Below are 20,528 nucleotides of genomic sequence, written 5' to 3'. Positions count from 1 at the left end.
AATTTGAGCAGAAGGCCCCACAACTTAACTCTGGCCATTACAAACTCTTTATTATTCATCTACATTCACAAATAACAACGTGCCCAAACTGCTGCATTCACAACATTTCTCTGTTTTTCCTACCACTCAGCTTACAACCTTCAGTTGGCAACTAACAGATCTTCTGCAAACTGATAATTCCTTCCAGAAGGTAGCATCATTAATCATTTGAGCTATGTGTTTTGTTCTTATGAAAGCCATTCACATGGAAGCAGTATGAATGAGTCTTCAAGAGAACTTATCATAGCAACTTGGAGTAAAACAAAGGCCAGGCATTTTTGGGTGATCAAAAATACCCAGGGATTTCCTACAAATTGTAATTAATACAGTTTCCTGCACTTCACAGCAGCTATAGAAGCTCGAGACTGAATATCCATACACTAATATATAACTTGCTCTTCTTACACACACACTTACACGATATAGCATAACTGATGATGGGCAACCACTTACACTTGCCTGGCAGACATTTATGGCCACTCAGGACACTCCCTCCCTTTAGTTGGATCTCACTTAAAACACCCTGCCAACTCATCCAGAAACACTGAGAAAACAAACTCAGAGTTAGCCTACATCAATGCAAAGACCAACGACTGAGCTTGAACAGCTAAAAAAAATTAGTTTAAACTAGAATGACAGATATTGCACAAGAGTGGCTAACTCTGGGCACGTTTTATTCCATCATGTTTTATTCTACTGCAGGGAGAGTAACTTCAGGCAGCAGAGCTGATGATGGTAAGGCCTTCTTGAAGCACGAAAAGCATGCTGAAATAGAGGCCATCCTATCACTTCATATAACAGAGACCTCAACATTAGTTCTGATTATACAACATCCTTCCAGGGAACTCAGGTATGAGGGTAGAACTGTGACGCGTGGAGATGCATGAGATGACCAAAGGTGAAACAGACACTTTCTAAAGTGAGTGACAGGGTGTTCTTTACCTTTCCACTAGTGGAGTACGCAGGTATTGACAGCACAAGGCACCAGGGGCTCTGAAGCACTGCTCCTGGCTTTATTGCATCGCTTCTTTAAGACCCACAATACCTTCTACATCTCAAGCCAGCTATCGCACAACGCTTAAAGGCTCCAATTGGTTACACTCACTGATTTATTTTGTAAACAAAGGGATCCGTAAACAAAGGGATTTACAAACAGTAACACAACCATACTATTTCCATAACTTTCAGTTCCAACATACATCTTTTCCCCAGCTTAGCGGCCCGGCAATGCTGGGAACAGAGCACAAACCAAATTAACCCGTGGGAATTAAACACCAACAAATAAATAACCCAAGAAGCAGTTTCCCTCCCTATCTGGGAGAAGTACAAAACGAGCAGCGGGACCCTTTCAGACTCAGCAGCCACGAGTTCAGGTCAGTCGAAGGCAAGCTCCGCAACGAGCACACGGAAACGAGCGTCCCCACCGCCGAGCCAAACATTCAGCACGGGTTCAGCGTCGCACAGAGGCGCTGCGGATGAGACCAAAGCGCACGGGAGCCTCCTGCGCCCGCCCCGCCGCCCAGCTCTGCCCGCACTGGGCGGGGACGCCCGGCGTCGCTCTTCGGCGTCGCTCCTCGGCCCCGTCCCGCTCCCCCCCTGCCGGAGTCGGGCCCTCGGCGCCGTTCCCGGGGCTCCAGCAGCCACGTGCCGGGCCGGCCCCGGGGCGGCGGGCGGGGCCGACCGAGGAGCCCGGCCCTCCGCCCCGGGATGTGCTGGTGCCGATCCCGGCCCCGCGCCGCCTCCCGGGGCCGGAGGAGGAGGCGGGAGCAGAACCCAGGCCTCCCGCCGCCCCCCCACCGGAGCCAGCAGGGGCGCTGGCGCCCTCCCGCCCGCCCCTCCCGGGCCTTCGCTCGAGCCCCGGCCCCGCCATACCTACGGCGGCCAAAGCGCGGCCCCTTAGCAACGGCCGCGGCCACGCGCCCGTCCCGTCCGCCCGCGCCCGGCGTGCGCGCTCCCGCCCCGCCGCGCGACGTGCGCGCCTCCGCGCCCCGCCGCCGCCGCCGCCGCGGCTCCCAGGGCCGCAGGGGGCTTCGCGGGCCTGAGAGCTGGCGGCGGCCGCAGCGCCTGGGCGGATTTTGTCTCCGCGCAGCGTGGGGGTAGAGCCGGGGAGGTGAGGGGCCGCGGGGAGGCCGCAGCCGGAGCGGCGCGGAATTAGCTGGCGGGACGGGGGCGGGCAGGAGCGAAGAGAGCTGCGTCCCGACAGGCGTTCGCCAGGGGCGCCCCTACCGGCCGAGGCCCCCCCTCTCACCCGCCCGTCGCCGTGGCAACGGGCGAAGCCGCGGCGCGGCCCGGTGCGGAGGCTGGGTTCAGGGTCCAGGGTCCGGGCCTCGGAGCCGGTTTGTCCGCCCCGTCCCCAGCGCCATGGCCGCCGAGGTGGCGGTGGTGGGATCGTGTATGACCGACCTGGTCAGGTTAGTACCTGGCGCGGCGGCACGGAGCCCGTGGCGCAGAGGGAGTTCGGGCCGCCGCGCCGAGCTGCCGGGCCCGTCAGGGTCAGCCCCTTTGCTGGGAGCCTCAAGGAGCGGAGAGCCGGGCCTCGGTCAGCCGCCTCCGCCGTGAGGGGGAAGGGAGACGTGGGTTTGCGGTTTCGGCTGTGCTCGGGGGCCCGGCGGCGCCCTGGCTGGAGCGATATGCCCGGGAAATCGTGTGCTCTGATACTCGTTATCAGCACAGAAACGATTTGAGAAAGGTAAATAAATCCGATCGGCTGGAAACGCGTTCTCAGCTCAAAGCAGCTCATTTCTGCCGGAAAAGCAAGAATGAGAGCTTGATGTTGTAAAGAAACTGAAATTAGGCCTGTGAAAAAGTAGAACGAAGCCCACTGCTGCGGCCCACTGTTATCTGACAGAGAGAGAAGGCCCTGAGCTATGCGTATCCATACAGGTCGGGAAGTGGAAGTAAGGAGCCCTAACAAAATCTAGCTCCTCTGCACCACAGAGTGGGTTTTCAAACTATGAAATCCTTTTTTAAAGGAATGTCTTCTTTCTTTTTGATTCATCCTTTGGGCATTTGGGGTTTGGAATTAGGTGCTTGGGCTTCATTGTGTTTTTCCTTCTTTCTTTTTGTACATAGGTAAGGTTTCCAAGCTTCTAATAAAAGTTAAAGCAGACAGATTCATGAAAGCTCTTGGTTCCCACAGCCTGACTTTATAACAAATACTAAATATCAGGAGAATTCAAATGAAATTGCAGGAGTTGATGATGATGAAAATACTAATTCAAACTGCCTGACCTTGTTGGCCCCAGTACACTTGCAAATCAGTCCTTTATTTGCACTATATTAAACACATCTGGCTTTAAACTATGTATGCAGAGTTGGTTAAAATAGGATTTGAAAGTGTGTGTGTCTGGACTGCATCAACACATCCTGCTGGGAATTCTGCAGTTAAAAACACAGTTCCTCAATCTGAATCAAGAGGCAGCTACATTGACGCCTGTGGGGCAAGAAAGAGCAGAATACATGATTAGAAGATTATGCTGAGGACGAAGTGCAGTGTAGGCATAGGCCTGCCTTGCAAAAACTCTTAAATAATCATAGAACTTGTATCAGAAAAAAATTAATGCTTTATGTGATTTGCAGAATACACTGCAGTTTACCAGGAAGAATAGTTATCTTGGAGGTCAGAGTAAGATATTGTAGAACTGATCTTGACATTATGTGGATCTGAGCTTGTGACATTATATTGAAACACAAAATATGGCCTTTTATTCTCAGAAAGTTCTTCTTCTGTCTCTCTAAAATGTGGAAACAAAAATAATCAAAACTTTGCCAGCTTAAGCACTACTGCCAGCCATGGGTTTGGGTGCTTTCTTGACAGTTAAACAAAAACAAAGCAAAGCAAAAAAGCAAACAAACAAACAAAAAAGCAACACCCAGAAAGCTCCCATGCTCTTTGGCTTCAAGTTTGGTGTGATGAAAATACAGTCACTTGTTTGAAACCTTATTAACAGGGCACTGAACCATTAAACCATTGGTTACAGCCATAGATGCTGTTACAGTGGGATTAAGTCGTCGTAAAAAAGCTATTTCGCTTTTCAGTCAGCTGAGAGGGTTTCTTAACTGAACAACTGCTATCACAAGAATGTATCTGACTCACCATTATTAGCCTCTGCTTTAAGGAGCAGTGAAGGGCTTTTTATTAGCGATAAGCTGATTTGACTCAACTGAAAAAGAATGGATAGCTTCATTGTTTGTTATTAGCATAGGATTTCAGGCACTTCACAAACCAGGAAAAAGAATGGGTTTAAATTTAGCTGGCAAATGTTTAATCAGGCTGAAAACTCTGGGTAGACAGAGTCTGGATGTAGCCAGCGTTAAAAATCCTGGTCAGATTACCTGAAAGCATGGGGCTGTGGGCTGGGATGCCTCTAAGTGAGGAGCAAAGCTGCGAAACAGGGAACGATAAGCAAACTTTATTAAAAAAACTACCAGATTGGAATTCATGCTAGGAGTCTCTCTTAGCTGTCTTTATGTCTGCAATGTAGGGGGAGCCATATATAGTATGGGTTCATTTCAGCAGGAACAGAAGAACGTCAGGTTTTCATCCACTTGTCTGTCATTTATGCTGATGTTTTAGTTTGGAAAAGACACGGAGAGCAGTGCTCACGTGTTACATGCCTGTCTATCACCCATTTGAAGAGTCTGAATAAACTATGAGGGTCGTGCACTATGAGGTCAGGCACGTCTTCGGGCACATTGTGGTCGATAGTCTTATTCACTGCTTAGAACTGAAGCCTGTCTTTCCTAGAATAGAGGCATACTCATTGAGGCTTTGCCAGAGGCACTGACAGGGTGCAACATTGGCCCTCCAGAATACAGTCTTCACCCTCTTTCTGGAAAACTAGAAAATGAGGGTGGCAAGTGTTTAGTGGTAAGCATTCCTAGGTCTTCAGAGACAAGGTACTGAAAATCCAAATGATATGCCTGAAGCTACCATTGAACATATGGTAACGAGATTCACCAAATAAAAAAAGTTGCCATATAATGTTTTTACTCAACACAGTAAACAAGTAATTTAAAGAAGCATAACCTCTGTGTGAAATATGCAATCTGAAATTTGCTAAGTCTTACATAATGAGTGAGGAGAGAAGGAAAGGAGGCCTTCAGTTGAAAACAGTATTCACATGTAATTTTGAGAAATAATCAAATTCAGAAGAAAGGGTAGCGTCCCTTAAGATTCTTTTAAAAAGAAGGAGCCCAGTGGTTTGCTTTTAAAATACTGTTCTCATTGGAAATTCTTTTCTTATTGTCCTGTAGCGCTGCAGTGGCAAAATGTGGGTTTTTTAAAGTGAATTTAGTATAATCAAAACAACCTCACGTACATACATGCAGTAAACCACACTCTTTTGGCTTAACAGGACCAGGAACAAAACATACTTGTGGTCACAATCACAATCAACACTTCATTGGCAATTCCAGACAACAGTAGCAGAAAACAAAAACAGCATTATTCTATATGATCTAGATATCAAGCCAGATGGGTACCATCCATAGTATTATTTAAATAGTTTCTGTTCTGACTCATATTTGCAGCCTGATCGTGGCAGTGTTTTAATTCATACTAAATCAGGACAAGACTAAACATATAAACCAATGAGAGTCAGACACACTAAAACAATTAGAATAAACAGGAGAAACTTTGGCATGGGAATTGAAAACAGCAAAAGCAAGGAACAAAATGTAAGATGGAAAAAGTCTTTAGATAGTCACAGTAGCAACAGTTTTTCGCTTGAATTCAAGAGAATGAGACGACAGCCCAAATGCTGGAAAATGATGTTTGTTAGGATGTTCAAAATTTGAAGTCTTAGTTTTTCAGTGGATCTTAATCCTTCTCTCAGATTGCTTATTTCCTCTAGGGAACAGAACTAGAAAGTAGGGCTTCAGGCCCCCTCTTGTAACCATTGTCATTGCAACAAGCAAACCTATTAAAGGCATTCACTAGAAGAAGACTTGGTGGAGGAAGCACTGACCTACAAAGTAGTGTGTTGCCAGAATGGACAGCAGTGACAAATGCATATCTGGAATCAACATCCAGAGGAGTCTGATGGGGGTGTCAAATCACCTTCATTAACAGAGCACAGTCCCTGCTTTTGCACAATGGCAAAGTTACCTCTGTTGGTGAATGAGATTCCTTCTCTCTCTCTTAAGCTTTTCCTGGTGGCTACTGTCTGCTGAAGTGCTGCAGTAAATGACTCACTGTCTCGTTGGAAATCCATAATCTTAAGCAGTGTATGTACTTTTTTAAAGTGCAATACTTGGATCTCTAATTTCAGCCTTTTTCTTTTTTGCAGGGATATGAAAAGGAATTTTCTTATGTTTCTTTTGAGGTAGCAGGGAAAGTCTCACATAAAACTTTGCTTTGTTTCCAGGTCTTTCACGTGTTCTCATTGCCACCGTTTCTCATGCATGCAGTCACCAAGTTTCAGAGTTACTGTTCTTTCATTATATTTTTTTCTGCTCTTCAGCTTCTCCTAGCAGCAAAGTGTTCTAGAATCCTTCAAACCCATTCCGTTTGTGTTTTTGTTTTTATCTGTAATGCTTCCCCTGCAGCAGCCACTCCTCATTCTAGTCAATCTGCTGTTGCCAGCAGCATGGGAAAGCACAACTGTGAAGGAATACAAGCTTAGTCCAGTTGAGGAAATTAATCTTTTGGATCCAGAGAAAGGCATCGAGGCATGAGAGAATGTGTCATCTGTGAATTGTTTGCTTTATGTAATAGTGAAAAATCTGGGCTTGATTTCAGAGCCTCGTCTTCTTCTCTGACCTAGCAAAGTTTTGGATGTATAGTAAATGTAAGATCTGCAGGCTCTGTGCTTTGTTGTTCTGCCCTGATTATAGAAGACCTCAAATATGGTTTAGAACAAATCCCCTTTGACTTCTCTTGCCTTACAAGAAGAAAGCTGCATCCTGGGGGGAAAAAAAAAATAAAATTTGACAGTAAAAATCAGGTTGGTGAAATTCTCAATAACAGACTAAAGGAATAAAGTTGTTCTATACAAATATAGTTTCGAGTATCCAAAATAGCTCAGACTCTGCTTATTTGATGTAAGACCTGACTGACACAAAGCTCATTCATATCAGGGGAGGCTTTCCAATGCTGCAAACTGATGTGAAATTGTCTCTGCCCCCTGAGATAGGAGTGTTTATTTCAGGATGCATCACAGTTTAATGTTTTACTGTATTAAAACTATTGGGAATTACATTCCACTCCTGAAGAGCTTCCATCAAAGTTCTTCTAGCAAAAAAAAAAAAAAAAGTATAAAATATTGAAGAAGAGAAGGTGGGGAAATGTCTGGCTGGATTTTACTTAAAAACACAGGATATCTAAGCTGAGGCCACCAATGACTTCTTTTAATGTATTACAAGAGCTGCATTTGCAACCAAGTTTATAAAACATGAGGAGGAGACAGTGTACCATTGATCCCAGCTGGCACTTTCTGAAACAAACTGTTGTTTGTGTAGCAGAGGATGCTGTGGGTCCTGCTTGAGCTGGACATCTTAGAACACCTGCTATACACTTGTCTTTGGTTCTTATCCATGAAAACCCTTTTTCTCCCTTCTTTATTGGAAACATGTAAGTTTCAAAAGTCTTGGGAAATACAGATGTTAAACTACATCGTTTAAATTAAAGTGTTTTTTTTTAATCTAAATGGAATAAAAGAGTTGTTTTCTGGATTCCATTTAATTGAAATCTTCTGCCGTTTCATTTGGTGTCTTTATTTTTTGTACTAATCTACTGTGTACTGTAATTAGGTGATGTCTTTCCTTCCAGAAGTAACTTCATTTCAACAATAACTAATATGATTCTTAATTTTTAGATTTACCTAGTTCAGTTTAATAATATGTATTTAGTAGTGCTTTTGAGCTAAAGAATGCTCGTTACAGTACTATAGTCAGGCCTGTACTACATAAATGCCATATTTGAAGTAATTTCTTTGTCTTCCCAGAATCAAAAAGTAGCATTGCTTGCCCTACTGTGCACTTGGAAAAGATTTTGGAGTTCTGGGACCAAAAGTGAAGGGATTTGGCTTTGTAGAAAGATAGAGAAAAGGTGGAGAGAAACTGAAGGAAGGTTTTGAAAGGGCAAAATGATAGGCATGAGGTTTTATAGCAGAAAGTGTGAAGAAGCTGTAGAGCTGAGGCTGAGAAAAAAGGCAGGGGAACTACAATGCTAACAGCTACAGCTCCCCAGCTGTCCAGAGAGCCCCTGTTTTTCTGCTTCTCTTTCTGCCAGCTCAGGCAGAGCTGCCTGCTTGTTTTCTGCAGTTTTCTCACATGGCTGCTTGGCGAGGCTTAGGAAAAATCTCTGTTCTAGTCTTGCTGTCTTCTCCCAGCAACAGCACTTTGGAAGATACAGCACCCAGTAAGTCCTCTATTACCTCCTCCTTCCCATGAATGAGTTCCCAGATGTCTGCTTCTGTTCCTACCAGCTGCAGTGTCTGGTCTGTTTAAGTTTGTAAATTGCTTTGAGATCCTTTAAGATGAAAGGTTCTACTTAAGTGAGATCATTATCGCCTGTTGCATTTCTCCACTCCCTGTTCTCAGCCCAAACTTCTTTTCTCATTTCATCTTAGGGTCCTACACTGCTCTCAGCATTCCTAGCTCTCAGCAACACAAAGCTTACACACAAATTTCAACTTCCAATCTTTAAGTTGTTTGACGCCTCTCAGATTACTTCAGAGCTGAAGGTTAAATATATGAATTTTCCTGAGCCGATGCCAAGATGCTTAGCACTTGCCACATTGAGATTGTACTGCTGAATTTGCCTCTGACTTCATGTTATTTTGTGTGCTTCAAGAGACTGTATGGTTCTCTTCCTCCCACTTCTGAAGCACTTACTCATTCTAGGAAGCGTTCCAGCTACAATGTTGTTCTGTGATCCTGCCCTGTATTCTCATAGCCCTACTTTGTTCATGCTCATGTGGTTAAACTGTGAGCCTGTCAGGGCAGGGATTTCACTCCTGTCTGGAGCAGTGAGTTTATGAAGAGGAACCCTGACGTGAGTTCAGAGGGCTCTCTGTATTCAGCAATTCAGAGGGAGTAATACAGCTTGGATAGCAGAACTCCTGCACTGTTCAGCCACTCTTTTAGCTGTTGCCTTCATCTTCCATATTTCAAATGACAAGTAAGAGAGGGTTTTTACTATAAAGTATCTTTGTGTGCTTACTCCCAATGTCATTCGCATTCCACTGAAATTTCCCTCTTTCCTACTAAAATGAGGTCATCTTAAACCTGTGTTTATGGTACTGCAGTCATTTCCATGGCAGTAGACTATGATATCATCAGTGGAGGATTATGCCCTTCCTATGTGTGTTAGCAATTAAAAATTATGGTTTGTGAGATAAAACTAGTGTTTACCAAGCTTTTAGGTTTAGTCCATATGAGGCAAGGAAACTATTGCTTAATTCTCTAGAGAGTTCACTTGGGTAATGGAGTAAATGAATCCAGAAACATTTTGATCCTAGCAGGTGATAAGTTTTTGGGGTGTATTTTCCAAGTGGGAGAAGAAAGTCAGCTACTCCATCTTGTGTTCTTGCCGTGCAAAGAGCACTCATCTGAAGCACCACGGTGCTCCTTGTTCTGCGTTGTTCAGCACTACTCCCTGCTTTGATTCACAGCACCACAAGTTTACAGTCTCACGAGACTGGCATTTTTTCCCTTTCGAGGTCAGTAAACTATTAGACACTACCCACAAAAGTAAAGCAGTGTGCCTATCAGTCTTCTCATCTTTTTAATGGGTGCCTTCTTTGCCAGCTATCGGTAGCTGAATCTCTTTGTTGAACCTTCCCGAGTATGTATGTGGTTTCTCATTGTCTGGTGACAGCCGAGGCCAGTTTCAACACTGATGGCGAAGGAAAGTTCATTCATTTACAGTGTAGTGTCCACTGTTATAACAGCTGCTTAAGCTAGAAGATGCACGTGGTAGGTTAATAGCTTTACTCGTTTCATCACTTAAATACTTCGGAATTTTTAAGTCAAGAAGGTAGAATTTTCTAAGCAAGAATAGAGAGAGAGAAAAAAGGTTGACAGAGAACGGAGGTCATCATCCTAGATATTGCAACATGAGCCAAAATTTGTGGCCATGTTATGGTTATGTATTTTAATTACAGAAATATGTGACTCCTGTGCACTTTTCATCCCGCCTGCTTTCCCACATAAGAGAACTGAACTCTCTTAAAATCTCTACTTAAGTAGTCTGGGACAGAGCGTTAGAAGAAAATCTCAAAATGCTGAGCCCAATTACATAAAAGACTTGCGTGTGTCCATTTCCACTGAGTGTCTAGTATTTGAAAAAGTTCTTCCTGAAATTATTCCCACCTTAGTTGCTGTAATACAAAAGAGCTTCTTCTCTCACTGAAGTTCATGGAGACAGAACCAGGCAATGCCAGGCTGGAATGGAATAAAAAAAGACACAACTCTTGTGTGCAGTCTTTTTGAGACTGATATGCCTCAGCTTTTAGTGAGCATACAGCCAGCTGATGTTAGAGCAGCCACCTGAGTGTCTTCATCTGCCCCTGGAAAACCCAGAGTGATATCTCTGAGGAAAGTGAAAAGTCAAAAACTAATAACATTATGATCAGGGAAGGAGGCTGTTGGAATAAAAGCTTAGTTACCATTTTTCCAATAAGAACATCAGGAGTGAAGCATTTGTGTTAATTTCTGCTACAGAAAGATGTAATTTTGCCTCAGCAATTCACAATAGCATATGGCCATTGCTTCACATTATAACATTCCCCCTTCAAAGATTTCACAACTGTCATCTTTTGCTTTTTGTAGAATTCCTGGGTACTGTACAGTTGCAAATAATTAGAATCCAAACCAGTGATCCACTGGGCATTGCTGTCATCAGTACTTCAGGGTATTCCTATGGCTCCTGCTCTATGCTAGTGATGGAGATAGAATATTACATTGGATTATTAATGTATCTAAAATTTCTTGCCCCACTGAATACTTTTACCATATAAATTCCACAGGTTTTGTTGTTGTTGTTGTTGTTACTTTCCCTGTTCTTACTGGAAATTATTTTTGACAATTTAAAATAACCTATCTTGTCCTTCTAGCTTGGAGATCTTTGCCATACAAGAATACTGAATCAAAAGGGAAATTTTCTAAAGAAATTCCTTAGAAAATATTTGTCACAATACATACAACTGATAAGCATTATATTTTAACACTCAACACTGATACTCTTGTATTTTCTTTTCCCCCCATCCCTCTGCCCCCCAATGAGCCTCAGAGTGATATGATGAATAGTTATGTTCTGTCTTGTTAATGAATTACTTTCTGGCTGTACTATTAATGGAAATAACTGTTTTCCTAGATGTATTTCTAGACATAAATATCTTTGGGTAAATTTTAGTACTCCTGACAGTAAAGAGCTGCTGGCACAAATCAAAAGCTGCAATAAAGATCGTACGGTTGATGGTAACAAATTTGTGTAAAAACACTCTAGGCAGGCATATATATGATGTTGCCTAGAGGAGCTGTCTGAGCTGTTCTTTCCATAGGAGTTCACTAGTATGGTTTCAATGCTTGTTTTATAAGGCTCCAGTTGTTAGCTCTTATATCAAGCTCCAGTAAATTATTTGATGCTGACATTCCTGGTTCCCTCCAAGCCTAGCAACGTATACACTGAGCCTGAAGAAAATACATAAAGGTTTTTTACCAGTGTGGTGCCTAAGTAGGTGCAGAACATGATGATCCTTCCGACACGTAATTATAAAATAAGAAGGTGGTAATGTCCCCAAAAATATCAGTTCTGCACTCCTTTATGGGTTTTATTATTTCTTCTTTCCATTTCTGACTTCACTCCGTTTTCTCTCCTTTTATTTCCCTCTACTAGATCAGTAGCATGTCATCCCTGAACCATTATGATTTTCCCTTGCTTATCTCCACCTCTTGTTGCTATCTCTCTGCAATGCACTTGTTTGCTGTACTGCTCTTTTTTCTGCCCCTCATCTTTCCATAAATAACTTTTGCTTCCAAAGAATCAGAATTCCCTTTTGCTGATTTACTGCCTCCATCATTTCCCATACTTCCTATCTATCTTCTCAGTTCCCTGTTTATTTAAAATGTGTAAAACTTGATAGTATACACAGCAAAAAGAAAGTGCGTTGGTCATTGCTGAAAATAAAAGATGGGAAGGAATATGAAAGGCAAATCAAATTCATTACTTATTTGGAAAAACAAGCATTTCTCATGTTCTCATCTGTAATGAGAATGAACATACCTCCTTCCTTCTAATTCCCTGATCCCGTTAGTATTATTTATTGGGAACATCCTACTATTATTCAATCTGTTGGGTTTTTGGCCAGATAGAACTAAGTAAAGAATGACCTGGTGGGAAAAGCAGTTGGTGGTTTTGCTAGGGCTCAGCAGTGCACCATATAGAGGCAGTGAAAATGAGCAGATAATCCGTCAGTTTTCATTCCTTGTTGCTCGTTAAATCGTGGGCATTACTGGAGACCTGAGAGTTGTCTGTTGGCAGGTATTGCAAGCCAGGGTTATGCAGATTTACATGGAATCATAGAATAGTTTGAGTTGGAAGGGACCTTTAAGGGTCATCTAGTCCAACTCCCTGCAGTGATCAAGGACACCTACAGCTACTTCAGGGCGCTCAGAGCCCTGTGCTGTCTGACCTTGAATGTCTCCAAGGATGGAACATCCACCACCTCTTTCCGGGCAATCTATTTCAGTGCCTCACTTTCTGATATTCACATCTTTCTGATATTTAGAGATCTACTTTTCCGCAGAAAACTTAAATTGTGAAAAAGGTAAATGCAGAGGAGATTCCTACCTGCCGTGACTGAGTTAACCATGACAAAGGCAAGCACCCTCTGTACACTGCCAATTCTTGTCTTTGCCACACAAGCTTTAATGTTGCTGTAATAGAAGACTCTAGTAGACACCTTTATGATGAGAAGGAATTTAAAGTATAGCTTTGTTTATTGGTGAATCAAGGGTAAGCTAGCTTCAAAGCAGAAACTTAGCTACTGAAGGATTTTGGTGTATTTAAATATGTTGGCTACATTTATTGATAAATTGCCTAAGTGTATGTAAACTAAATTTTTGCTTACATTTTTCAGTTGTGACCCACGTGGATTCTGAAGGAAACACTGTATTTAAAAATTTATTGAAAAACTTTATCAAAATTATTGTCTTGGCCACAAGCTTTTAGAGCAACTTTTTACTGGGGAGCACAAATAGTATTTAGACTGTACTACTTCATCTTGATAACTATGTAGTGAAAACACATCTATGATGCTGCTTTTAGTATTGTAGTTCATGAAGCAAATGCGCTTGTGTACAAAATGCCATAAATAATGTGGAGGGTGGCACAGCAGGAAGGAGAATAAACAGAGGAGAGGACTTTAGGGAGATCAGCAGCTGATATTTTTTTCTGCATGAGAGTGAAACAGAAGCATGGATTACTTTGTTGATTTACCATTGTATAAGAAATTATGCTGACAAGAACTAGGACCCTGTGACCTATCTAGGCCACATATGTCTTCTTTATCATTCAGAGGCATGTAAAGATCACTCTTTGCTTGGGTTGCAAAGGTTATTTTGTTTTGTGGGATTTTTTTCTGTTTGGTTTCTGCTTTAAGCCTGGTATTTTATGAAGTTACAGTGTTCTGTTCAGCATAGGAACTGCAGGAAGGCTTCTGCAGTGCTAGGTAAGAACAGCACGTTTTGGAAACAGTCTATTCTAACATCATCATCATATTGCCTTGAAAATAATTATGTAACTGCAGTTCCAAAAATAATGTAATAGAGAGGTATCAATGAAGAACAACGTGGGAGGGAAATAATAGTTAGAGAGTAGTAATTTTGAAAATTCCCACAATCTTTTTAAAATACAAAACAGATGTTTTGTAAAAGTGATGGAACGTTTGCTGAGGCTTAAATATCTCAGGTTAGATTCATGCATTTTTTAATCTCTTTTGAGCATCCAGTTCGGAATTACATCGCCGGTGTTGTGCCCACCTTTTCCCTGAAAGTTAACTGCTGGAGATGTGAGGAAAGGCTTACTGTTCCAGGAAAAGCTTTTTCCTTTGTTCTGAAACTTTCAACTCTCCAGTATAATTTAGGAACTCTGATCTCTTGATGATGTCATTTCAGTGACGTGCGCTACAGCGTGCTACTCTAACAGCTGCAGGATATTCATCTGAGTGCCTTCTTTGTTCCATCTTTTAAGATCTAGTAGGGCAAAATTTACCCCTGTACAGAGAGTCAGAAGAAACATTCATTAAAATCCTCGTTGGAGGGCTATGTACATCCATTCTCCTTCTATATGTTGTGTGTTTTGGTCTTTTTAAGCTGAGTGTGATTGCACAATATTATTTTGGAAGAGGTAAAGCTCTTATAAGAAGGTGCCACTTTTGTGGCCCTCCTCAGCCATTCATTTAAATTTTTCACTTGCCAGAGATGTTCACCATTGTGTCAGTTCAACTATTGACCCATTCAGTAATGAGATCTACGAAATAATCTGCCTTTAGAAAACATATATGTATGTATTTAATAAAATGCATGTGTTTCTTTGATCACAAAACTGGATGGAAAGATTCCTGCTGCTCTGCACTAACTCATCATTTGTGTCATGGTGACAGATTGTAAATTATGTAAAATCAAGCAAGTTTTAGCAAGATCTTCAGAATGTAAGATGGGTAAAGTTTTTATATCTCACACTGCCACTGTACTTCAGCACTGGCCTGTGAAAGGATTGCTCTTTAGCCATCAATTATTTTGCCAGGTACCAGTTTGGATACTCTTATTACACTGTTACGTGTCCTAGTGAGAGAACCCAGACCATCCAAGAAATGGTAGCCAATTTTATGAGTAGTATGAAAAGTGAACTTTTTTAAAGAAAGACTTGTCATATTCAGGGAAATAGTTGGAAGAATACATGGAGTATTTTCTATTATTTCCAATTATCTCTAATTTTTTTCAGTTTAGAGGTCTGAAGTGAGACTAAAACCTAGAACTGAATAGCCCAATATTTAAACCAAGCTGTAGTTAACTGCATTCCTGAGGTAATCTCTTCATAATTCTGAAAGTTTTCTACCTTCCAATAAGATGCTTTAGTGGATTATTAAAAGGGATGAAAGCAAGAAGGAGTCAAGAACATCAGATTTTGAAAAGAATTGTGGTCTTTTTGTCTCCATATTATGGATACTTTCCCATAGTACATGTTCAAATCTTTAAAAATTAAGTGAGACAAAAGAGACTGAGGCTAAACCAAAATATTACGCCAGATCCAAAAGAGGTCTGAGACTTTTTCACCACAATGATGTACTAATATTCCTAGTTAGAGGCAAGAGCTGTTCTTTCCTTTGTATTTGTTCGGCTCTGAGGAGCATGAAAGCCCAGTAAATTGTATGTACTAGACAGTGGCTAGCTACACCTACTCTAATCTCCCAGGGATTTTCCCCATTTCAGGGAATTCCCAGGAGGGGAAAAAGAGCCAGTTTTATTCAGGGATTCAAAGAGAGCAGAATCAAAGCTAAATTCTAAGCCTTTACATTATATTCCTGTTCATTAAAATACCTTTAAATGCATCGTTTCTGCTACTTTTTTCATACCCTTGATTATCTTCACTGTTCTTCAGGAGAAAAAAAAGGTGTTTAAATATTCTTTAGATACTATGTAAATGACAGTCCTCTTAGATAACGTGATATCTCATCTAACATACAAATTCTCTTCCCCTCTGAACTGCCTGATGAGAATATTGTTTTTCTTTTCTTTTTCTTCAAAAGAAAAACATTGACATACATCTTGTTGTTTTTTTTTTTCTTTTTCTCATGCATGCTAAAACCACGTTGTTTCCCAGAAATAATCTGAGACTTTATGATTTTCTTCAACGTTCGTACAGAACCAAGTATGTTGTACTATGACCAAAGCCCTGGTTGTGAAGCATCCCACGTTTTCAGCAGACAGGGCAGTATCAGTGGCACAGGGCAGCATGCATCTATGGCCACAGGGAAGGCAGTACTGCTGCTCCCTCACTCACCCCCTCCTCAGTCCTGGCAACATGATCTGGCCCACCCTGCCTGCTGGACACCGGCATGGGTCAGTTTGCTGATGCTAATTAAAACGACCTATGGAAAAAACACAAAACATTTGGCGTTAGTGAACTCTGTAAGCAATAAGGGTAATCAGAGAATCAGAGAATCATAGAATGGCCTCTTTTGGAAAGGACTGCGATGATCATCTAGTTTCAACCCCTCTGCTATGTGCAGGGTCGCCAACCAGTAGGCCAGGCTACCCAGAGCCACATCCAGCCTGGCACAATGAATGCACAGTGAACTTTGGGAAAATGCTTCTGTATCAGCTGAAGCTGACAGTAATAGTGTACCTTTGTAATATTTTTACATGTTGAAAGCACCAAACAGACACCGGTTAGGCATCAGGAATCGGAAGCAAACCATGATTAATTTCAAGATTAGTTTATGCAAATACTGCTTATGTGCATTGTTCCCTTTCCCTTCCTCCTTCCTTCAGACACGATATTTCCGATTGTGATCTAGTTGCTGCTAGATGGGAACTGTTCAAGAAAACCAGACTACTGTGGAAAGTGGCATTCATAACTCAGTTAGTTGCATTTCTCCTCTGGTTCAGTGCATCACTGATGTAGTGGAAGGTTCTGTTCTTTTCCCAGTGCCACCAGTCCTAAGGGATATCTGTCTAAAAACACAAGTGCTAACCAGCTCTAGCCTTTAACAGAACTTGTGGCACACACTAGATAAAGGATCAAAGTTAATGCAGTGGTGAAATTGTTATTTGTGTACTTCTGTTTACGCCAAACCTCTGAAGCATAGCTGGATGTAAGAATCTTCATTTCCCACAAAAAACTGTGGGTAATGCTGCTGTGTGTTTCTTACGTTTAAATATTGTTTTGTTAAAACTGTTGACATTTTGAGTGATTATATCCCTTTATTTGTAGCCCAAAGCATTTCAGGATGTTTTAGTCTGAAAGTTCCTCCATGATCTGTATTACTGTGCACGATTTGCAAAATATATTCTATAGTTTTTTTTTTCCCCATCTAATAGGTCTTGGGGGATTTCGCGTTGAGTTTCTGGTTGCTCATAAGACATGAGATCAATATCCTTTACACCATTTATCCTCTCAAAGCTGTGGAGAATTTGACACATAAGCTAAGAGCAGTCTGTTAGTTAGCAACTTAAACTACTTTTTTCATGTCAGTGTTTTCAAATTATGCCAAAGTTGTAAATAGCTTTACAAAACACTTTATGTAACAATTCTGAAAACCAGTGTGACAATTTTTCTAATTAACTTATGTAGCCTAGTTTTGGAGTAACACTGACTGTTTCATCATTTTTAGGCCATTCTGAGTATTCTTTGTGGCACCATCAATAAGCCAAGAATTTATAGGGTTCCTTATACAAATTAGTCATCACTGCCTGCTCATAACAGAAGCCTGAAATGCTTATTAAAGTAGTCTGATCTGAACTGAAAGTTAGTGCAGTTGCAGAATTAAATGATAAGAGAAAAGTGTTGAATACCTATGTCAGTGAAAGTGAAACTTTCAGGCTATGTATATAGATCAGTACTTTGAATTTGTTTTAATACAGAAGATAAAAATAGGCTTCTGGAGTGTAGAATTGTTCTGAAAGGACTGGTGATTGTGCCTGAAATGCAATGAGGGTGGCTTTTTTTGTTTACAGTGAGCTACAGGAACTCGCTGCATGTTCTTACCTAGGCTGTTAGCCTATTTTTAAAATTGGCTAATTACAAATCACTGTTCCAACTTGATCCTTTGCCCTTTGCCTTGTGCCTTTTCATCAAAGCAATAAAAAAGGTCATCTTCCCGTCTTCAACAAGCTGTTTGATTCCCACAGGCAGTTGTTTTGCTGTCCTACTTGAAACACTGATGCACAGATCCTCACCTCACCGAGCCTGTTTTTTCATCAGTGTAATTATGCTGCTTTCATTGGAGTTGCATGCTGATGCCAACATAACTGCAAGAAGAATCAAGTCGTGGTCTAGCCACTGTTGACTAGAATATGTATGGGTGAACGTGCTTCTCACAAATACATGTGATCTCAAAGCAGCAGCGTTAGCAGATGCCTGCTGGGATGTCACAATTGTTCATCTTTCTCTAAAAATACATGAGGATTTTGAAGAAACAAATTCTATTTAGAACGAGCTATAAATCTCCTAAAGCACCCTAAGGAAGGAACATGAACTGAGACCTGATACCGGTTTCTCAGTGCAGAATTGAAATCAGGAGACTGTGTGTGCTAGAGGATTGAGTTCATCTCTGCTTTTGGTTTTGTTAGTGGCTTCTTGACTGACCCAAGGAACAAAAAGGCAAAATGACTTGCCTAAGTTTCACACCCACAAAACAGGAATAACAATGTTGTTCTGCTTTTTAAAGTACAGTGAGATCTGTCAAAGAAATGAGCTGTACAAGAGCTGCTATTACTATTGCTTACCAAGGCTGAGCATAACATCTATTCTTTGCTGAGTGACACATAATTCTGGAAGTATGCATGCAGAAGCCCGACCGTGACCAAACAGGAGCTTCCTTGTCTGAGTTTTGTGACCTTCATTCTCCGGTCCACATCACTATTTTGGCTTCCAGTGACACATAAAATAGAGAAAATAGCAATAAATTATAGATGTTGCTATTAATATACCTTGCTCATTACTACTATCATTACACTTTGTTCCCTCAAATGTTAGTTACTCTTTGTTGTAAACAGCCTGCCAGAGGCTGCTGTGGGAAACTGCTTTAATTTACCAACCCCTTCCATATATATAAGGTACTTATAATTATAAATCACCATTACATTTTTAGTTAAAATGCCTTAAACATTTCTGAACAGAATGCTACCCGGTTCTACGTGCCTGGAAACAAAGTAAGTGCCAGTAGCTGTACTTGTGAGTCTTTCTGGGGTTTCTTTCTGGTCCTCCATACAAGAAAACCTGCTGAATGGGTACCTTACCCTCACACAGAAACTTGGGGTGCTGTGTTAGCAAACATCCCTAATTAGTGTTTGCATCCCAACTGCATATCTTCAGAAACTGTAACTACTGCTGAGGGACAGACCCATAACAGCTGCCTCAGAGCAGAAATCTTGTGGGAGTTAAAGACTTCTGTAGCTTCACTAGTTTAGATTTCATTTTCATTGTGATTCTTAACATTGGACCTATGGATGTTGAAAACTGAAAGTTAATAAGAAGAAAGTGCTTGCTTTTTCTTGAAAACTTTCATTTGGTATGGCTGTGTTCTGGCATTAACTTCACTAAGGTTTTGTAAACACTAAGTTGCCCTAAAATTTGCTGTATAAAGTTGAGAGTAACATGAACGCATCCCTCATGTCCTTTTCAGGCAGCAATCAGTAGTGACTTACTAGCGTAGAAGTATGTCACCTTTTTCTGAATTGGAGAGCTGGCAATTTTAAAGCTGTTCTAAGATTTACTGGCAGAATGTTAGAAAATGACAAACAGAGGTGAAGTGAATCTTGCTTATTAGGACAGATTCCTCTGCATTCCTGCAAACTCCCCTTTGCCCATGGACTCTTTCTTCCCTTCAGACTTTTGGCAGCTGGTTCAGGCTACCTGCATGTGGGCTGAACAGGTTGAATTACCTTGCAGAAGGCCTTTGTTCTACACTTGTTGTGAGCTTGTTTGTAGCTTAGGAGATAGTAGGAATTACATTTTTAACATGTATCCCTGGGATGCATGGCTTGAGTAGGCAGAAATTTGGGTAATCTGAGTGTCGTAAACACAGCTCTGAGTTCTGTATTTCTAATAGAAGTGGGAAAAGTAAGTGGCAAGTGTAGCTTTGCATTCAGAGAACTTCTCCCCCGTTGTCTTGGGGGAGTGTTTTCTTTCTTTCAACTTTTTCTGGAGATAGCAAAATGTCTGATGGCATTAACAACATTGCGATTCTACTTTGTTGTTTTTCAAAATGGAAACGAAACTGAACTGTCTTGAATACATCCCCCATGGGTCTCCACCTGTATTAGTGCTCCTCTGTCTGGGCACCCATCCTCAGAAAGATGTCAGTGTAATTGGAGTCAGTTCAAAAGCAACAAAATGCTAAGGAGTTGTAGGGTTTGATTTAAAAGGGAGAGTAGTCACTGCTGAGTGACAGCAGAAGGGAGGAAAGCTTTGATAATGATCTACAATTTTCAGGGGTGTGAACATCAACAAAGTGAAAAATTACTTAGGGTGGTTCAAGAGTATATAATTAGATGTAATGAAGTTAAATGAACAGTGTGTAAAGGTGAGCTGAATGTTGCAGTAAAACAACATGAACAGTAAGACCTATAGATTTATTATGTATCTGTATTGAATTAAGACTGGGGAATCCCAGTCAGGCATCAACTGCTTCTTTTTCTGGTCGAAACATGAAACAGAAACAACAGAAATGCAATCCTAAGTAATAAATTAAGTTTGAGTTTAAGTAATAAACTAAGTAAAGTAAAAGTAATAAATGAGCAGCTTGACTGAGTGGCAT

General features: G+C 41.5%; 2 protein-coding genes and 1 long non-coding RNA gene across 4 annotated transcripts in view; 1 reads left to right on the top strand and 2 right to left on the bottom strand.

The window, feature by feature from the left end:
• The window catches only part of BABAM2 (BRISC and BRCA1 A complex member 2), a 157,736-nt gene extending 155,733 nt beyond the window's left edge, over positions 1-2,003 (bottom strand). The window contains exon 1 of the mRNA XM_052702229.1: positions 1,912-2,003. The gene's annotated coding sequence lies outside the window, so the exon portion shown is untranslated. The remainder of the gene's footprint in view (positions 1-1,911) is intronic.
• Positions 2,004-2,181: 178 nt separating this feature from the next.
• The window catches only part of RBKS (ribokinase), a 66,292-nt gene continuing 47,945 nt past the window's right edge, over positions 2,182-20,528 (top strand). The window contains exons 1-2 of one of the 2 annotated variants that reach the window (XM_052683357.1): positions 2,220-2,450; positions 18,861-18,921. In XM_052683357.1, coding sequence (XP_052539317.1) covers positions 18,890-18,921 — 32 coding nt within the window. In that variant the 5' untranslated portion in view covers positions 2,220-2,450; positions 18,861-18,889. Of the gene's footprint in view, positions 2,451-18,860; positions 18,922-20,528 lie in introns of both variants that reach the window. The other variant, XM_052683348.1, reaches the window with a different exon arrangement.
• Positions 5,154-18,930, bottom strand: LOC128080811 (uncharacterized). Its single transcript, XR_008206897.1, has 3 exons — positions 18,496-18,930; positions 16,049-16,136; positions 5,154-6,945 (listed from the first exon to the last, which is right to left on the bottom strand). It is a non-coding gene; the product is annotated as an uncharacterized LOC128080811 (long non-coding RNA).

The sequence above is a fragment of the Tympanuchus pallidicinctus genome, unplaced genomic scaffold (genome assembly GCF_026119805.1).
Source record: "Tympanuchus pallidicinctus isolate F22 unplaced genomic scaffold, pur_lepc_1.0 scaffold1, whole genome shotgun sequence".
NCBI classification, from domain to species: Eukaryota; Metazoa; Chordata; class Aves; order Galliformes; family Phasianidae; genus Tympanuchus; species Tympanuchus pallidicinctus.
The sequence above is the reverse complement of the archived record's forward strand: the minus strand, read 5'-3'. Positions and strand labels throughout refer to the sequence as shown.